The sequence below is a fragment of the Neoarius graeffei genome, chromosome 13 (assembly GCF_027579695.1).
Source record: "Neoarius graeffei isolate fNeoGra1 chromosome 13, fNeoGra1.pri, whole genome shotgun sequence".
Taxonomy (NCBI): domain Eukaryota; kingdom Metazoa; phylum Chordata; class Actinopteri; order Siluriformes; family Ariidae; genus Neoarius; species Neoarius graeffei.
In genome coordinates, this window is record NC_083581.1 from 47,860,793 (window position 1) to 47,873,854 (window position 13,062).

The window sequence follows — 13,062 nt, forward strand, 5'->3', positions numbered from 1 at the left end:
CCCCACCTCTCACCCATAGTCAGCTGGGATAGGCTCCAGCTTGCCTGCGACCCTGTAGAACAGGATAAGCGGCTACAGATAATGGATGGATGGATGAATTGCTCTGGTGGCTATTTTGTAGCTCGTTTTACTCAGTCAACAATTTCATTACTGAATGACTAAAACAAACAAGTCTGTGAAAAGAGGAGAACTAAGACCAGATCAGCCAAACAGGCTTTATTTTCAGTTTATACAAATTCATGTACACTAAGAACTGACATCCACTGACCAATGAGGGGGGGGGAAAAAGTCTCATATCTTCAAAAGCACTCTGGCCTATATAATTTTTTTATACAATTTTAAATGAGTAATCATTTCAATAAAAAAAGACAAAAAAAAAAGCTTGTACTACTGCTCATATCAATGGTGCGTATGATGTTATTCTTCCAAAGAACAGTATATAATTACAGTGCTCTGCATGGCCCTCCCTGAATAAAAGATGTACATAGCATCAAATGAAGAATGAAATGAGAAAGCCATCACAGTCATGAGACTGACTAACTGCATGTATATGAAGAGAAAGAATAGAATAATGGGTGCTGGCATTTCAGGCAAAGATGGTTTCTTCCCTTCTTTTCTTAGTGAGAATGGTGCCAGGCTTATGCTGGGCATCAGGATGGTTAGCGAGCTCAGGTGGGCAAGTAGACACGGGACTCTCCAGTATAGCCTGCTTCAGGTCGTAGAACACAGATGAATCCTCTTTGGTCAAGAAGGTCATGGCTACCCCACTCTTTCCAGCACGACCCGTTCGGCCAATACGATGGATATAGTCTAATAGCACAGAAATAACTCAAATGTTACTTTCAGGTACATTCTACAGGACATGGCCAAAAGTATGTGCACACCTGACTGTTACACCCACATATGCCCATTCCAAAACCACATGGAGTTAGTCCCCTTTGCTGTTGTAACAGCCTCCACTCTTCTGGGAAGGCTTTGAACTACATCTTAGAATGTGCCTACAGGATTTTATCCATTCAGCTATAACAGAATTAGTGAGGTTGGGCACAGATGTCAAGTGACAAAGCCTGGTGCGTAGGTGTTCCAATTCACCCCAAAAATGTTCAGTGGGGTTGAAGTCAGGGCTTGGGCCAACTTTCAACTTTGTGGAAACAGTCTAGGGAAGGCCTATATACAGTGCCCTCCACAAATTTTGGCACTCCTTGTAAAGATTAATAAAAAGGGGTTAGAAAAAAAATCCACTGTTTGGTAAAGTCGCTTCATCTCATACTGAAAAAATGAGAAAGATTCAGCCTTTAATTGAAATAAATTTAGTCAGAGAAAAATCCATCATCAAGAAATATTTATTTTCAACAAAAACACATGTGCCACACTTTCATTGGCACCCCTGGAAATTATAGTGAACACAATGTAAATGAAGCAGGTTTCCCATTTAAAGTACAGGTAGTCGTCGACTTACGACCTATGCGACTTACGACTGATCGACTTTACGACCGTCTGGTTACGACTGGCAAGTGTTTCCCAGCTGAGCTAGCTGAACGTACGACAGTTTCCGCCCCAGCTCCTGGCAGTGCCTCTCGCAGCGTACAACAGTTTCTGTCCCAGCTCCAGGCACATGCGCAGTCTCTCTCGCGCTCCCTCACGCACTCCATCATACAGTTTCTGCCCCAGCTCCTGGTTTATGAAACGAGCAAATGCTCCCGCCAGCCCGAGCGCTGCAACAGCTGATGATGACGTAGACGACCCACAGCCAAGCACCAGTGATGCCAGCGGTCACTAAATTTTGTATTTTGCTATGTTTTACATTTGTATTTTGGTATGTTTCAAACTAAAATGTTTTCTATTTTTCACACCTGTATTTCATTTTTTTTTTTGCTTTGCACATATTAAATGAATTGTACTGTATGCAGTGTAGTATGCAGTGTTTGACTTAAACCAAATAATGAGCCAAGGTAATGAAATAAGAAAATGTTGATAAAATAAGACTTTAAGATGATTAGAAATATCATTACACATCACAATATACTTACGTTCATTTAACATAGGCCGACTTACGACCAGATTGGTTTACGACCGGTCCGTCTTAACCAAATGCAGTCATAAGTCGACGACTACCTGTATACATTTTTGAGTTGATCGGAGTCTGTAGGAACTTTCAAGCTGTAATTCATGACTTTCTGATTAACTGGGATAAAAATCTAAGGTGACACAGAGGCCAAATTCCCTTAGTCATCCATCAACATGGGAAAGATGAGAGAAGACAAACCAAATGAGGGACAAGTGTGTTGACCTTCAGAAGTCAGGGAATGGGGGAGAGAAAAAAAAAAAATCTATTCGCCTGAAAATTCCTATTTCTACTGTGAGGGCAGTAATAAAGTGGACACCAACTAGAACTGTTACAGACTTGCCTGGAAGAGGACCCAACTTTGTTTTGCTCCTACAGTGGGGCAAAAAAGTATTTAGTCAGTCACTAATTGTACGAGTTCTCCCACTTAAAAAGATGAGAGAGACCTGTAATTTTCATCATAGGTATACCTCAACTATGAGAGACAAAATGAGAAAAAAAAATCAATCCAGAAAATCGCATTGTCTGATTTTTAAAGAATTTATTTGCAAATTATGGTGGAAAATAAGTATTTGGTCAATAACAAAAGTTCATCTCAATACTTTGTTATATACCCTTTGTTGGCAATGATAGAGGTCAAACGTTTTCTGTAAGTCTTCACAAGGTTTTCACACACTGTTGCTGGTATTTTGGCCCATTCCTCCATGCAGATCTCCTCTAGAGCAGTGATGTTTTGGGGCTGTCGCTGGGCAACACGGACTTTCAACTCCCTCCAAAGATTTTCTATGGGGTTGAGATCTGGAGACTGGCTAGGCCACTCCAGGACCTTGAAATGCTTCTTACGAAGCCACTCCTTCGTTGTCCGGGCGGTGTGTTTGGGATCATTGTCATGCTGAAAGACCCAGCCACGCTTCATCTTCAATGCCTTTGCTGATGGAAGGAGGTTTTCACTCAAAATCTCATGATACATGGCCCCATTCATTCTTTCCTTTACATGGATCAGTCGTCCTGGTCCCTTTGCAGAAAAACAGCCCCAAAGCATGATGTTTCCACCCCCATGCTTCACAGTAGGTATGGTGTTCTTTGGATGCAACTCAGCATTCTTTCTCCTTCAAACACGACAAGTTGAGTTTTTACCAAAAAGTTCTATTTTGGTTTCATCTGACCATATGACATTCTCCCAATCCTCTTCTGGATCATCCAAATGCTCTCTAGCAAACTTCAGACGGGCCTGGACATGTACTGGCTTAAGCAGGGGGACACGTTTGGCACTGCAGGATTTGAGTCCCTGGCGGCGTAGTGTGTTACTGATGGTAGCCTTTGTTACTTTGGTCCCAGCTCTCTGCAGGTCATTCACTAGGTCCCCCTGCGTGGTTCTGGGATTTTTGCTCACCGTTCTTGTGATCATTTTGACCCCACGGGGTGAGATCTTGCATGGAGCCCCAGATCGAGGGAGATTATCAGTGGTCTTGTCTGTCTTCCATTTTCTAATAATTGCTCCCACAGTTGATTTCTTCACACCAAGCTGCTTACCTATTGCAGATTCAGTCTTCCCAGCCTGGTGCAGGTCTACAATTTTGTTTCTGGTGTCCTTTGACAGCTCTTTGGTCTTGGCCATAGTGGAGTTTGGAGTGTGACTGTTTGAGGTTGTGGACAGGTGTCTTTTATACTGATAACGAGTTCAAACAGGTGCCATTAATACAGGTAACGAGTGGAGGACAGAGGAGCCTCTTAAAGAAGTTGTTACAGGTCTGTGAGAGCCAGAAATCTTGCTTGTTTGTAGGTGACCAAATACTTATTTTACCGAGGAATTTACCAATAAATTCATTAAAAATCCTACAATGTGATTTCCTGGATTCTTTCCCCCCATTCTGTCTCTCATAGTTGAAGTGTACCTATGATGAAAATTACAGGCCTCTCTCATCTTTTTAAGTGGGAGAACTTGCACAATTGATGGCTGACTACATACTTTTTTGCCCCACTGTGTGTACAGTGAGGAAGATGGTAAGAGAGGAAAAAAGAAAACAAAAGGAAAAAAAAAATCCAAGGATCACTGTTGGTGAATTAAAAAATAATAATAATAAGGGAAAAAAAAGGGAAAATCTTGGTCTCCAAAACCACCATCAGACACCACCTCCATGCCAACAGATTATTTGGCAGGTATGCCAGAAAAAAAAGCCTTTTCCATCAGTTAATCACAAACGCAAGTCTGTGAAACTCTACTACAACTTTCACTGAAACTGTTCTTTGGTCTGTCGTCACAAAAATTGAACTTTTTGGCAATAAACACTCAAGGTGGGTTTGGTGCAAAAAGGATGGCTCTAATGAAAAGAACCCTATCCTAACTGTAAAATATGGTGGTGGTTCTGTGATGTTTTGGGGCTGTTTTTCTTCCGAAAGCCCTGAAAACCTTGTTAGGGTACATGGCATCACGGACTCCATGAAATACCAGGACATTTTAAATCAAAATCTGGCTGCCTCTGTCAGGAAACTAAAACTGGGTCATCACTGGATCTTCCAGCAGGACAATGATCCGAAGCATATGTCCAAATCAACACAAAAATGATGAGCTGACCACAGAATCAAGCTTCTGCCCTGGCCATCTCAGCCCCCTGACCTGGACCCCACTGAAAACCTGTGGGGTGAGCTGAAGAGGAGAGTGCACAAGAGATCACCGAGGACCCTGGATGATCTGGAGAGACTGTGTAAAGAGGAATGGTCTCAGATGCCCTGCTCTGTATCTCCAACCTTATAAAAATGTTATAATCGAGACTCCGTGCTGTTTGACTGGCAAAGGGAGGTTGTACAAAGTATTAAATGCAGGGGTACCAATAATAGTGGCACATGTGTTTTTGTTGAAAATAATTATTTCTTGATGAGGGATTTGTTTTTCTCTGAATAAATTTCCCAATTAAAGGTCGGATTTTTCTCATTTTTCAGTGTGAGATGAAGCTACTTCACCAAAAGGTGGATTTTTTTCCTAACCCCTTTTTACTAATCTTCACAAGGGGTGCCAGTAACCCTGTACTGTATGGGTGTGAGAGTCAGATGTCCACAGACTTTTGGCCATATCGTGCATCACATCACTTTCAAATGCGAGTGTTGTTGGCACAAAGAAACATGGTGAAAAGAAAGTTAGTCCCCATCACATCAGCCCTTCTCTGTTTTATATTCATCTATCATGAATAGAAACAATGAATACTGTCTATTCCATAAATATTGTTTGATAGCAATTGAGATGCAGAGGGTAGGAAAAAAAAAAAAAAAAAAGAGGACAAAACTCACCCTCAATATTCTTGGCCATGTCGTAGTTGATAACCATAGAGACATCCTGGATATCGATACCTCTTCCTGCCACATCTGTGGCCACCAGGATATCCTTGGCTCCAGCCTTTAGGTTGGACAGCGCAAACTCTCTCTGCTCTTGTCCTTTACCACCATGAAGTGTACAAGCATTGTACTGGGAAGAAGAGTAACAGAGGTAAGGAATGAGTTTAGCTGTATCTACTTTCCTCAGTGCATTCAACGCAAAATAAGGCATGACGGTCGTGTGTGATTTGAGTTCAAATAAAGTTATATCATTCCATCCACAGTGCAACAAGTGTAAGACAACCACGATGTACTAAAATACAAAATTTTCCTATACTGTCAGGTCTAGCATAATATTATAAAAACACAAGACAAAAAAAACCTCTATACACTATACAAGCTGCTGGATTCAAGATAATGGAATTCCACGCTCTGGCTTTTTGTTTAAAGACTAGATTAAACTTTTTCAATGAAAATCCAATGAAATGGAGTTAGCATCAAATCACAAGTATGCAGTGTGAGAAGAAACAATGTAGGGTGGCAGTAAAGTGCAAAAGTGGCATGTGTAAATAGAATATAGCATGAAAATAGTGCAAATGGCATACATGAGTAATGAGGCAGGGATTAAAGTAATCCAAGGCAGTACAGCTGAACATGGGTGCAAAATAAAATGTATGTAAGGTAAGTGAATATGGATCCAGTGACATGAGTGGAATCCAAAGATAGAACAGTACAATAACTGAATGTAAGGTGCAAGTAGAAGAATGCGCAAATTCTATAAAGGTAGTAGAAGTATGTGTGCAAACCGTGTAAATTAAACAGAGTGGAAAGAGCATTTGGGGAGCTGGAGGAAAGAGGATTAGTGTTGCTGTGAGAAGTTCAGCAGATTGATCGCTGAGGGGAAGAAGCTCTTCCCTAGCCTGTGGACATGACCATGAAGGCTTCTCTAGTGCTTCCTGGATAGGAGAAATGTGAACAATCCATGGCTTGTGGTTAGAGATGTCCCTGATGATGCCACACCCTCTATGTGGCATCTCTGGGGACCAGTGATGTGTTGGGTGGTTTTCACCACCTGCTGGCAGTCTTCCAGTCAAACATTGAGCAGCTGCCGTACCACGCTGAGATGCAGTTTGTCAGCATGCTCTCAATGGTACAGCAACAGATGTTCAATAGTACCAGAGTACATAGATGAGCTTTTCTCCCTCTCCTCAGCAAGTAAAGCTGCTGTTGCGCCTTACTGTTTAGGGTGGAGGTGTCCACGATGAGGCCCTTGGTCTTCTGGGAGTTGCTGGCACATTGCACCGGCAGGCACTGTACCTCCTCTCTGCAGGCCTTCTCCCTCATAGCCATCACTGATCAGGCCTGCCACTGTTGTATCATCTGCCAATTTAATTACGTTAGAAAGCCGTGAAGAAGTACACAGCTGTGAGTGAAGAGAGTACAGGACAGAACTAAGCACACAGCCCTGTGGTATGCTGATGTTCAGTATAAGGGTGGAGGAGGTGTGGTTGTCAAGGCAAACAGACCGTGGTGTGTCAGTAAGGACATAGAGGGTCCAATTACAGAGGGAAGTGCTGTCGGTGAGCTTTAGAGATCAACTTGGAAGGATTTACAATGTTAAAGGCTGAGCTGAAATCAACAAATAGTATTATAATGTAGGAATTGCTATTATCTAGGTGGGTCAGGGCAGAGTGGAGTACTGTCGTAATGGTGTCCTCTGTTGACCTGTTGGGGTGGTAGGCGAACTGATAGAGATGCAGCAGTGAGGGTAGGCAGGATTTCTGATGGGAAACGATCAGAATGGCTGCTGTTTGAAGCAAGTAGGTACCACTGCTTAGATTAGGGATGGGTTGAAAATTTCCATGAAGACCCCAGCCAACTATCCTGTTTAGGTTCTGTGCACCCTAGCTGGGATGTCATCAAGGCCAGTAGCTTTGCTTGCATTCACTGGTGGAGAGTATGAGTGGCAGATCACCAGGTGGGAGCTCAGCTTTGATAGGAGGTTCTGTGTTTCCCTTGTCGAAGTGAGCAAAGATGATGTTGAGCCCTTCAGTGAGGGAGGAGTCACTGATTGAGGGGGAAGTGTTGATCAGTTTGTAGTACGAGTGCTTGGATGCCCTGGCACATGTGCAGAGGGTTAGAATTACTGAAGTTGTCCTTCATCTCTATTTTATACTCTGCATTTTCGGTCTCCAGACCTAAAGGCAAAACCTTGTGCCCTCAGTAGGAGGTGGATCTCCTTGTTCATCCATGGCTTCTGATTGGAGAATTTTTAATTCCCTTACATATAGTGACTGTGTCAATACACCTGTTGATGTCCAGAACAGAGTTGGTGTAGATAACGTCTGTGTGGGAGTCCAGGATGGCCTTGGAAGCCTTGGAACTGGTGCAGTAGTGAAGAGACTGCTCCCTCTAGCCACATTTACACTTTACTGGGGGCCTCACAGCCCTACAATGATCTGGCGACTTGTCCAGGGTGTACAGCCCTGCAATGATCTGGCGACTTGTCCAGGGTGTACTCCGCCTCTTGCCCATAGTCAGCTGGGATAGGCTCCAGCTTGCCTGTGACCCTGTACAGGATCAGCGGGGAGGGAGGGAGGGAGGGAGGGATGGATGGATGGATGGATGGAGGCCTCACACAGTTTATGACGGGAGTGTATTTGGGGAGTAGAAGCAGGGACAGGTGATCAAATTGCCCGAGGAGGTTTGAGTAACATTGGTGTAACAAAGTGAACAGTAGCACAGTGTTCTGTTAACTCCAGTGGTAGCTCATGGAAGTCGAACACAGTGTCCAAGAGAGCTTGTCAGATGTATGCCTTTGCAAGGTTGCAACGAACAAATAAAATGGAAAACCCTAGATAGAAAATTGCTCATTTGAAAAACCTGGTGAGATGCTGAGCCTCACACTGTGCAGGTGCCACCATCTTGTTCCAAGTCAGGGGTGGGCAATTATTTTTTCTATGGGGCCACATGAGAAACAGAAAATTTTGTGGAGGGCCGGACCAAAAGGCTGAACTAAATTCTGCATAATATTAATTGTATTTCTTTATATAAAGCAGTAAATAACATTGTTTTTACAAGCTGCTAAGACTGGTAAGAGTATGGAAAAAACGAAGTTGCCTTACAAAAAATGTCATTTATTCAATCAAATTTCCCAAAACAATGGTTCACAAAATGTGAACGTTTGTACCATTTTTTTTCAGTCACATTCATCCCAAAACACAATAAAGACATCACAATATTGTCTTTCTACTCTAAATATCAAGCAAGACACATCATATTATAATAATGATGCCCACATTTGTAGTCTAATCACCTCATTTGGTGTTTTTCAGTTTTTTAATTTGTTCAGTGAGAGAAATCTAGTCTCTGTTGGTCTTTAACGAGTGCATCAGAGTCAGGCTGAATGTCTGAGGTGGAGATGCGAAGCACAGCTGACAGATGATCATCGGTGAGAGAGGATCTATACCTGGATTTGTTAAACTTCATCACTGAAAATGTTTGTTCACATATGTAGGTAGAGCCAAAGAGAACAAACATCTTCTAAGCATGTCTCCTCATGTTTGGAAACTTCTCCTCCTTGACAGAAGAGTAAAAATCCAGCAGTGTTCCTGACTTAAAGTGCTCTGCCAGTATCGCATCAGACTGCAGGTCAATGAGTTCCAGCTGAACATCACTGGGTGCATTATCCACATCACAGGTAAAGGGACAGGAAATCATCTGCATTTCACCCTCCATTGTTCTGAAATCTTCAAATCGCCTTGAAAACTCACCATGCAGCACTCCTAACATAGTTGAGTACCTGCGGAGGTGGTCAGCTGATGGTGTGACTTCCTTCAGGGTTTGCATGTGAGTGAGATCGCTGCTCTCCAGTTGCCTTGAAAGAAACTGCAACTTTGTCATGAATGCCTTCACCAGGCTGTGCATTTTGTGGACAAAAAGGCCCTTGCCTTGCAGTTTGGTGTTCAGTGCAGTCATCAATGCAGTCACATCAACAGCAAATGCAAAATCTGCCATCCAGTCCTCATCTGAGAGCTCTGGGATGCCTTTGCCTTTCTTCTCACAAAACTCTCGGATCTCTGTTTTCAGGTCCCAAAATCTTTGTAGCAGTTTGCCCAGGCTGAGCCATCTGACAGCTGTGTGGTAGCTGATGTCACTGTGTTCCGTCTCGTACTCCTCTAACAGTGCAACAAACTGCCTGTGATTTAGTGCTCGTGTCCTGATGAAGTTTACTGTTTTTGTAGCAACATCAATTACATGGTGAATTTTTAGCACTGACCTGCACAACACATGCTGATGTAAAATACAATGCAAAAATACCATTTTCTGATCTGCGTTGATTTCATTCACTTTATCTTGCAGACGTTTCAAAAGTCCGACATTTTTACCCATCATATTTGGACAACCGTCCGTTGTGACTCCTGCCAGTCTGTCCCATTTCAGTTCCAGTTTGTCCATGCATGCATTTACCTCCGTGAATAAATCGCTCCCTGTCGTCGTCCCTTTCAGTGAGCGCATTGCTGCCAGCTCCTCCGTAATCTTAAAGTCCGTTATCCCACGGACGAATACGAGTAACTGGGCTGTGTCACAGACATCACAGCTCTCGTCCAAAGCCAAGGAAAAAAGGTCAAAACTTGCCACTTCATGTTGCAGCTGAAGCTCCAGATTTCCCGCAATGTCCTCGATCCTTCTGGTCACGGTTCGCCTGGACAGCGGGACTTGCTCAAATGCTTGTTTTTTTTCAGGACATATTAGCGCTGCAGAGTCCATCAAGCACTCTTTCACAAATTCCCCCTCTGAGAATGGCTTACTGTTTTTAGCGATTTTGTGGGAAAGCACAAAGCTGGTCTTGGTTGCTGCATCTACCTTTCTTCTTTTTGCAGACATTTTGGGGGCTAAAGTCTTCTTGTGACCTGCTCGCAACAACGTCGATTCGGTGTAGGTATCAGATCTACAGATCGGCTCGGGCGCCTGCTGGTGACGTCACACTATGTGATTGGCTGGACCGTTTGAAGGATGACATACAAGTTTGTGGTTGGTCTGGACAAATTACGGAAGTAGTTATCGCGGGATTAGGTTTCATGGGATTTCATGTCATGTTCATGTCGCGCGCATTGCGTTTTTGTTGAACACAACTTCAAATAAAAGCAATGCACATTCAGTCCATGCATGAGGTAAAATTAGAAAATACTAGTGCTGTCAAGCGATTAAAATATTTAATCGCGATTAATGTCGCGACTGTCATAGTTAACTCGCGATTAATCGCAATTTAATCGCACATTTTTGTCACATGAAAAACCATTGTAATTCTCTTATCAGCATAAAAAAGTGAATGGGCTTGCTCACCGTTCGAACTACGGGGGTACACGGGGGATCCGAGATCCCCTGAAACAGACATGAGATCCCTTGAAAACATGATTTGGGAAATGTTGGGGGGTCTCTAAAATATTGTCAAAATGATGTTTATTGACATAGCAATCGTGTGTAACGGGAAGCATTTGCATATCCGAAGTGAGCACGCGATGGAGAGCCGCGCTCTGAGACAAGCGCAAGCTCCCCCCCCCCAAGGGAAAATAAGGGACCCCCCCGAAAATATCGGCATAGTTCGAACACTGGTTGTACCAATGTTTTTTTTTTTTTATTGCAGAGCATAACACGTCTTGTCACAGCCACTGCAAAGTGGGGCTGGAGCCGCCGATGGGAAAACGAAACCTAAGCCGAGCACCGTGGCTCTTCGGGGGAGGGCAGAGGACTCTGGCTGTGCGGGGCGTGGCATCATGTCACAGAGCGTTAATCTCGCGATAAAAAAATTATCGCCGTTAAAATTGAGTCAAGTTAACGCGTTAATAACGCAACATTTTTGACAGCACTAGAAAATACGTTTATTTTGTAATTTCTAATTAACCTTACGCGGGCCGGTCAGAATGAACCAAACGGCCGGATGCGGCCCGCGGGCCGTAAAATGCCCAGGTCTGTTCTAAGTCAACACCATCTAGATCAATCAATTTTGTCCTCTGACTCAATAATACAATTTGTTAAAAACAAAAAACTTATTAAAAACCCAATTCCACAGAACAGAAGCAAAATCATAACTCATTATATGTAGCAGACATGAGGATAAGGCAGTATGTAAATACCCTAGATAAGTAAACAATCTTATGAACGAACAATGCAGAGTAGTGAATGTGAGTAGTCCTGAGCAATGTTGGTGCAAATTGTGATAGTAGTGGTAAGTGCATCTGCAATACCCCCATTTTCTCCAGAGACTTGGCCAATACGTCGCACCCTTTCTTCTGGTTAACAAAAATAATGATGGGAGGCTCGAAGCCATGTGACAGGACTTCCAAAAGCTTTTTCCTGTTGCCAGTACAAAGAAAAAAGGCGCATCAGAAGTCATACATTATGGAAACATTTGGGAGAGTATGACAAATTGCCAGTGTCCTCAATAAATTTTGTACAATTGTGTTCTTACCTCTTCTCTGCTTCTGACATCAGAATAACCTTCTGTTCCACTCTCTCATGTGGTTTACCCGCAGAACCAATGTAGACCACAGCAGGGCGCCTCAGGTAACTTCTGGCCAGTCGCTCTACAGCAGGAGGCATCGTGGCTGTAAACATGACTGTCTGAAAAAGGAAAAGAAGACGGACACGGTAAAATTGGAAAAATCTAAAGGGGGGGGGGGTCAACCACAATACTTATTCATAAAACAAAAGTATTTCAGGCACATAATTTTCAATAATTTTTAAATATTTTGCTTCTGTGTTTAGTTCTTCAGACCTGTCTGTATTTGTGTTTTCCAGACTCGAAGTTTAACGTCATCTTCTCTGGATCCTCAGCTTCATCTGTGTCTGGTTTTTGATTGGTCACAGGTATGTGTTCCAGGATCTTCTGGACGTCAGGTTCAAAACCCATGTCAATCATCCTGTCAGCTTCATCCAGTACCACGTATGTGCATCTGCTGAGTACCAGGTACCGATTCTCCAACACGTCAATCAAACGACCCGGTGTGGCTATCACTATCTGAGGATGAGAACAATATATATATTAACATATCTAAAACAATACTTCTTAAATTATTTTGATATTTTGTTATGTTTGTTATTTAATATCCTGGTTTTATGCACTAGCCGGTGGAATGGCCAAAAGAAACTGAAAAGTGGTTCTAATAGGTTATATGTAAATTTGTCATTCTGATACTCTGTCGTGATTTGAAACCTCATGAACCAAAGAACAAATGCTACTGTTCTTCACATCAGCTCACTAAGCAATAAGTTCTTCCGAATTGGGCAGAAAATTATTACCTAGATTTGATTTTTCTGACAGAAAACCAGCTTGTTGGCAATGACTCCTGGTTGGTGGAATGACCTTCCCATTGACATCAGAACTGCTGACTCCCTGACCACCTTCAAGCGCAGACTGAAGACTCACCTCTTCAGGCTGCACCTCTCCCCTGCTTCCCTGTCCACTGCGTAACTGTGTTTTGGTCTAGACCAACCCGGGCTCTGTACTGTCTTGCCTGGGGTTAGCTGTTTGAGTTCTCTAATTAGTTGTACTTTACATGGTTGGTTTGTTTCCTCGGCTGTTTGAGTATTGATACTTCAACAGAATATTACACTAGGTATTGCTGGCACTAGAACTTTCTTGTCTAGAAGTTCAGCACTTCGTGTACCTGACTTCTGGACTCGCT

At 43.0% G+C, this 13,062-nt stretch overlaps 1 protein-coding gene across 1 annotated transcript in view; it reads right to left on the minus strand.

The window, feature by feature from the left end:
- Positions 1-201: 201 nt before the first annotated feature.
- The window catches only part of ddx23 (DEAD (Asp-Glu-Ala-Asp) box polypeptide 23), a 41,293-nt gene continuing 28,432 nt past the window's right edge, over positions 202-13,062 (minus strand). Inside the window, exons 13-17 of the mRNA XM_060937901.1 lie at positions 12,153-12,395; positions 11,847-11,998; positions 11,623-11,731; positions 5,351-5,525; positions 202-810 (exon numbers count right to left, since the gene is read on the minus strand). Of these exons, the coding sequence (XP_060793884.1) occupies positions 587-810; positions 5,351-5,525; positions 11,623-11,731; positions 11,847-11,998; positions 12,153-12,395 (903 nt within the window). The 3' untranslated portion in view covers positions 202-586. The remainder of the gene's footprint in view (positions 811-5,350; positions 5,526-11,622; positions 11,732-11,846; positions 11,999-12,152; positions 12,396-13,062) is intronic.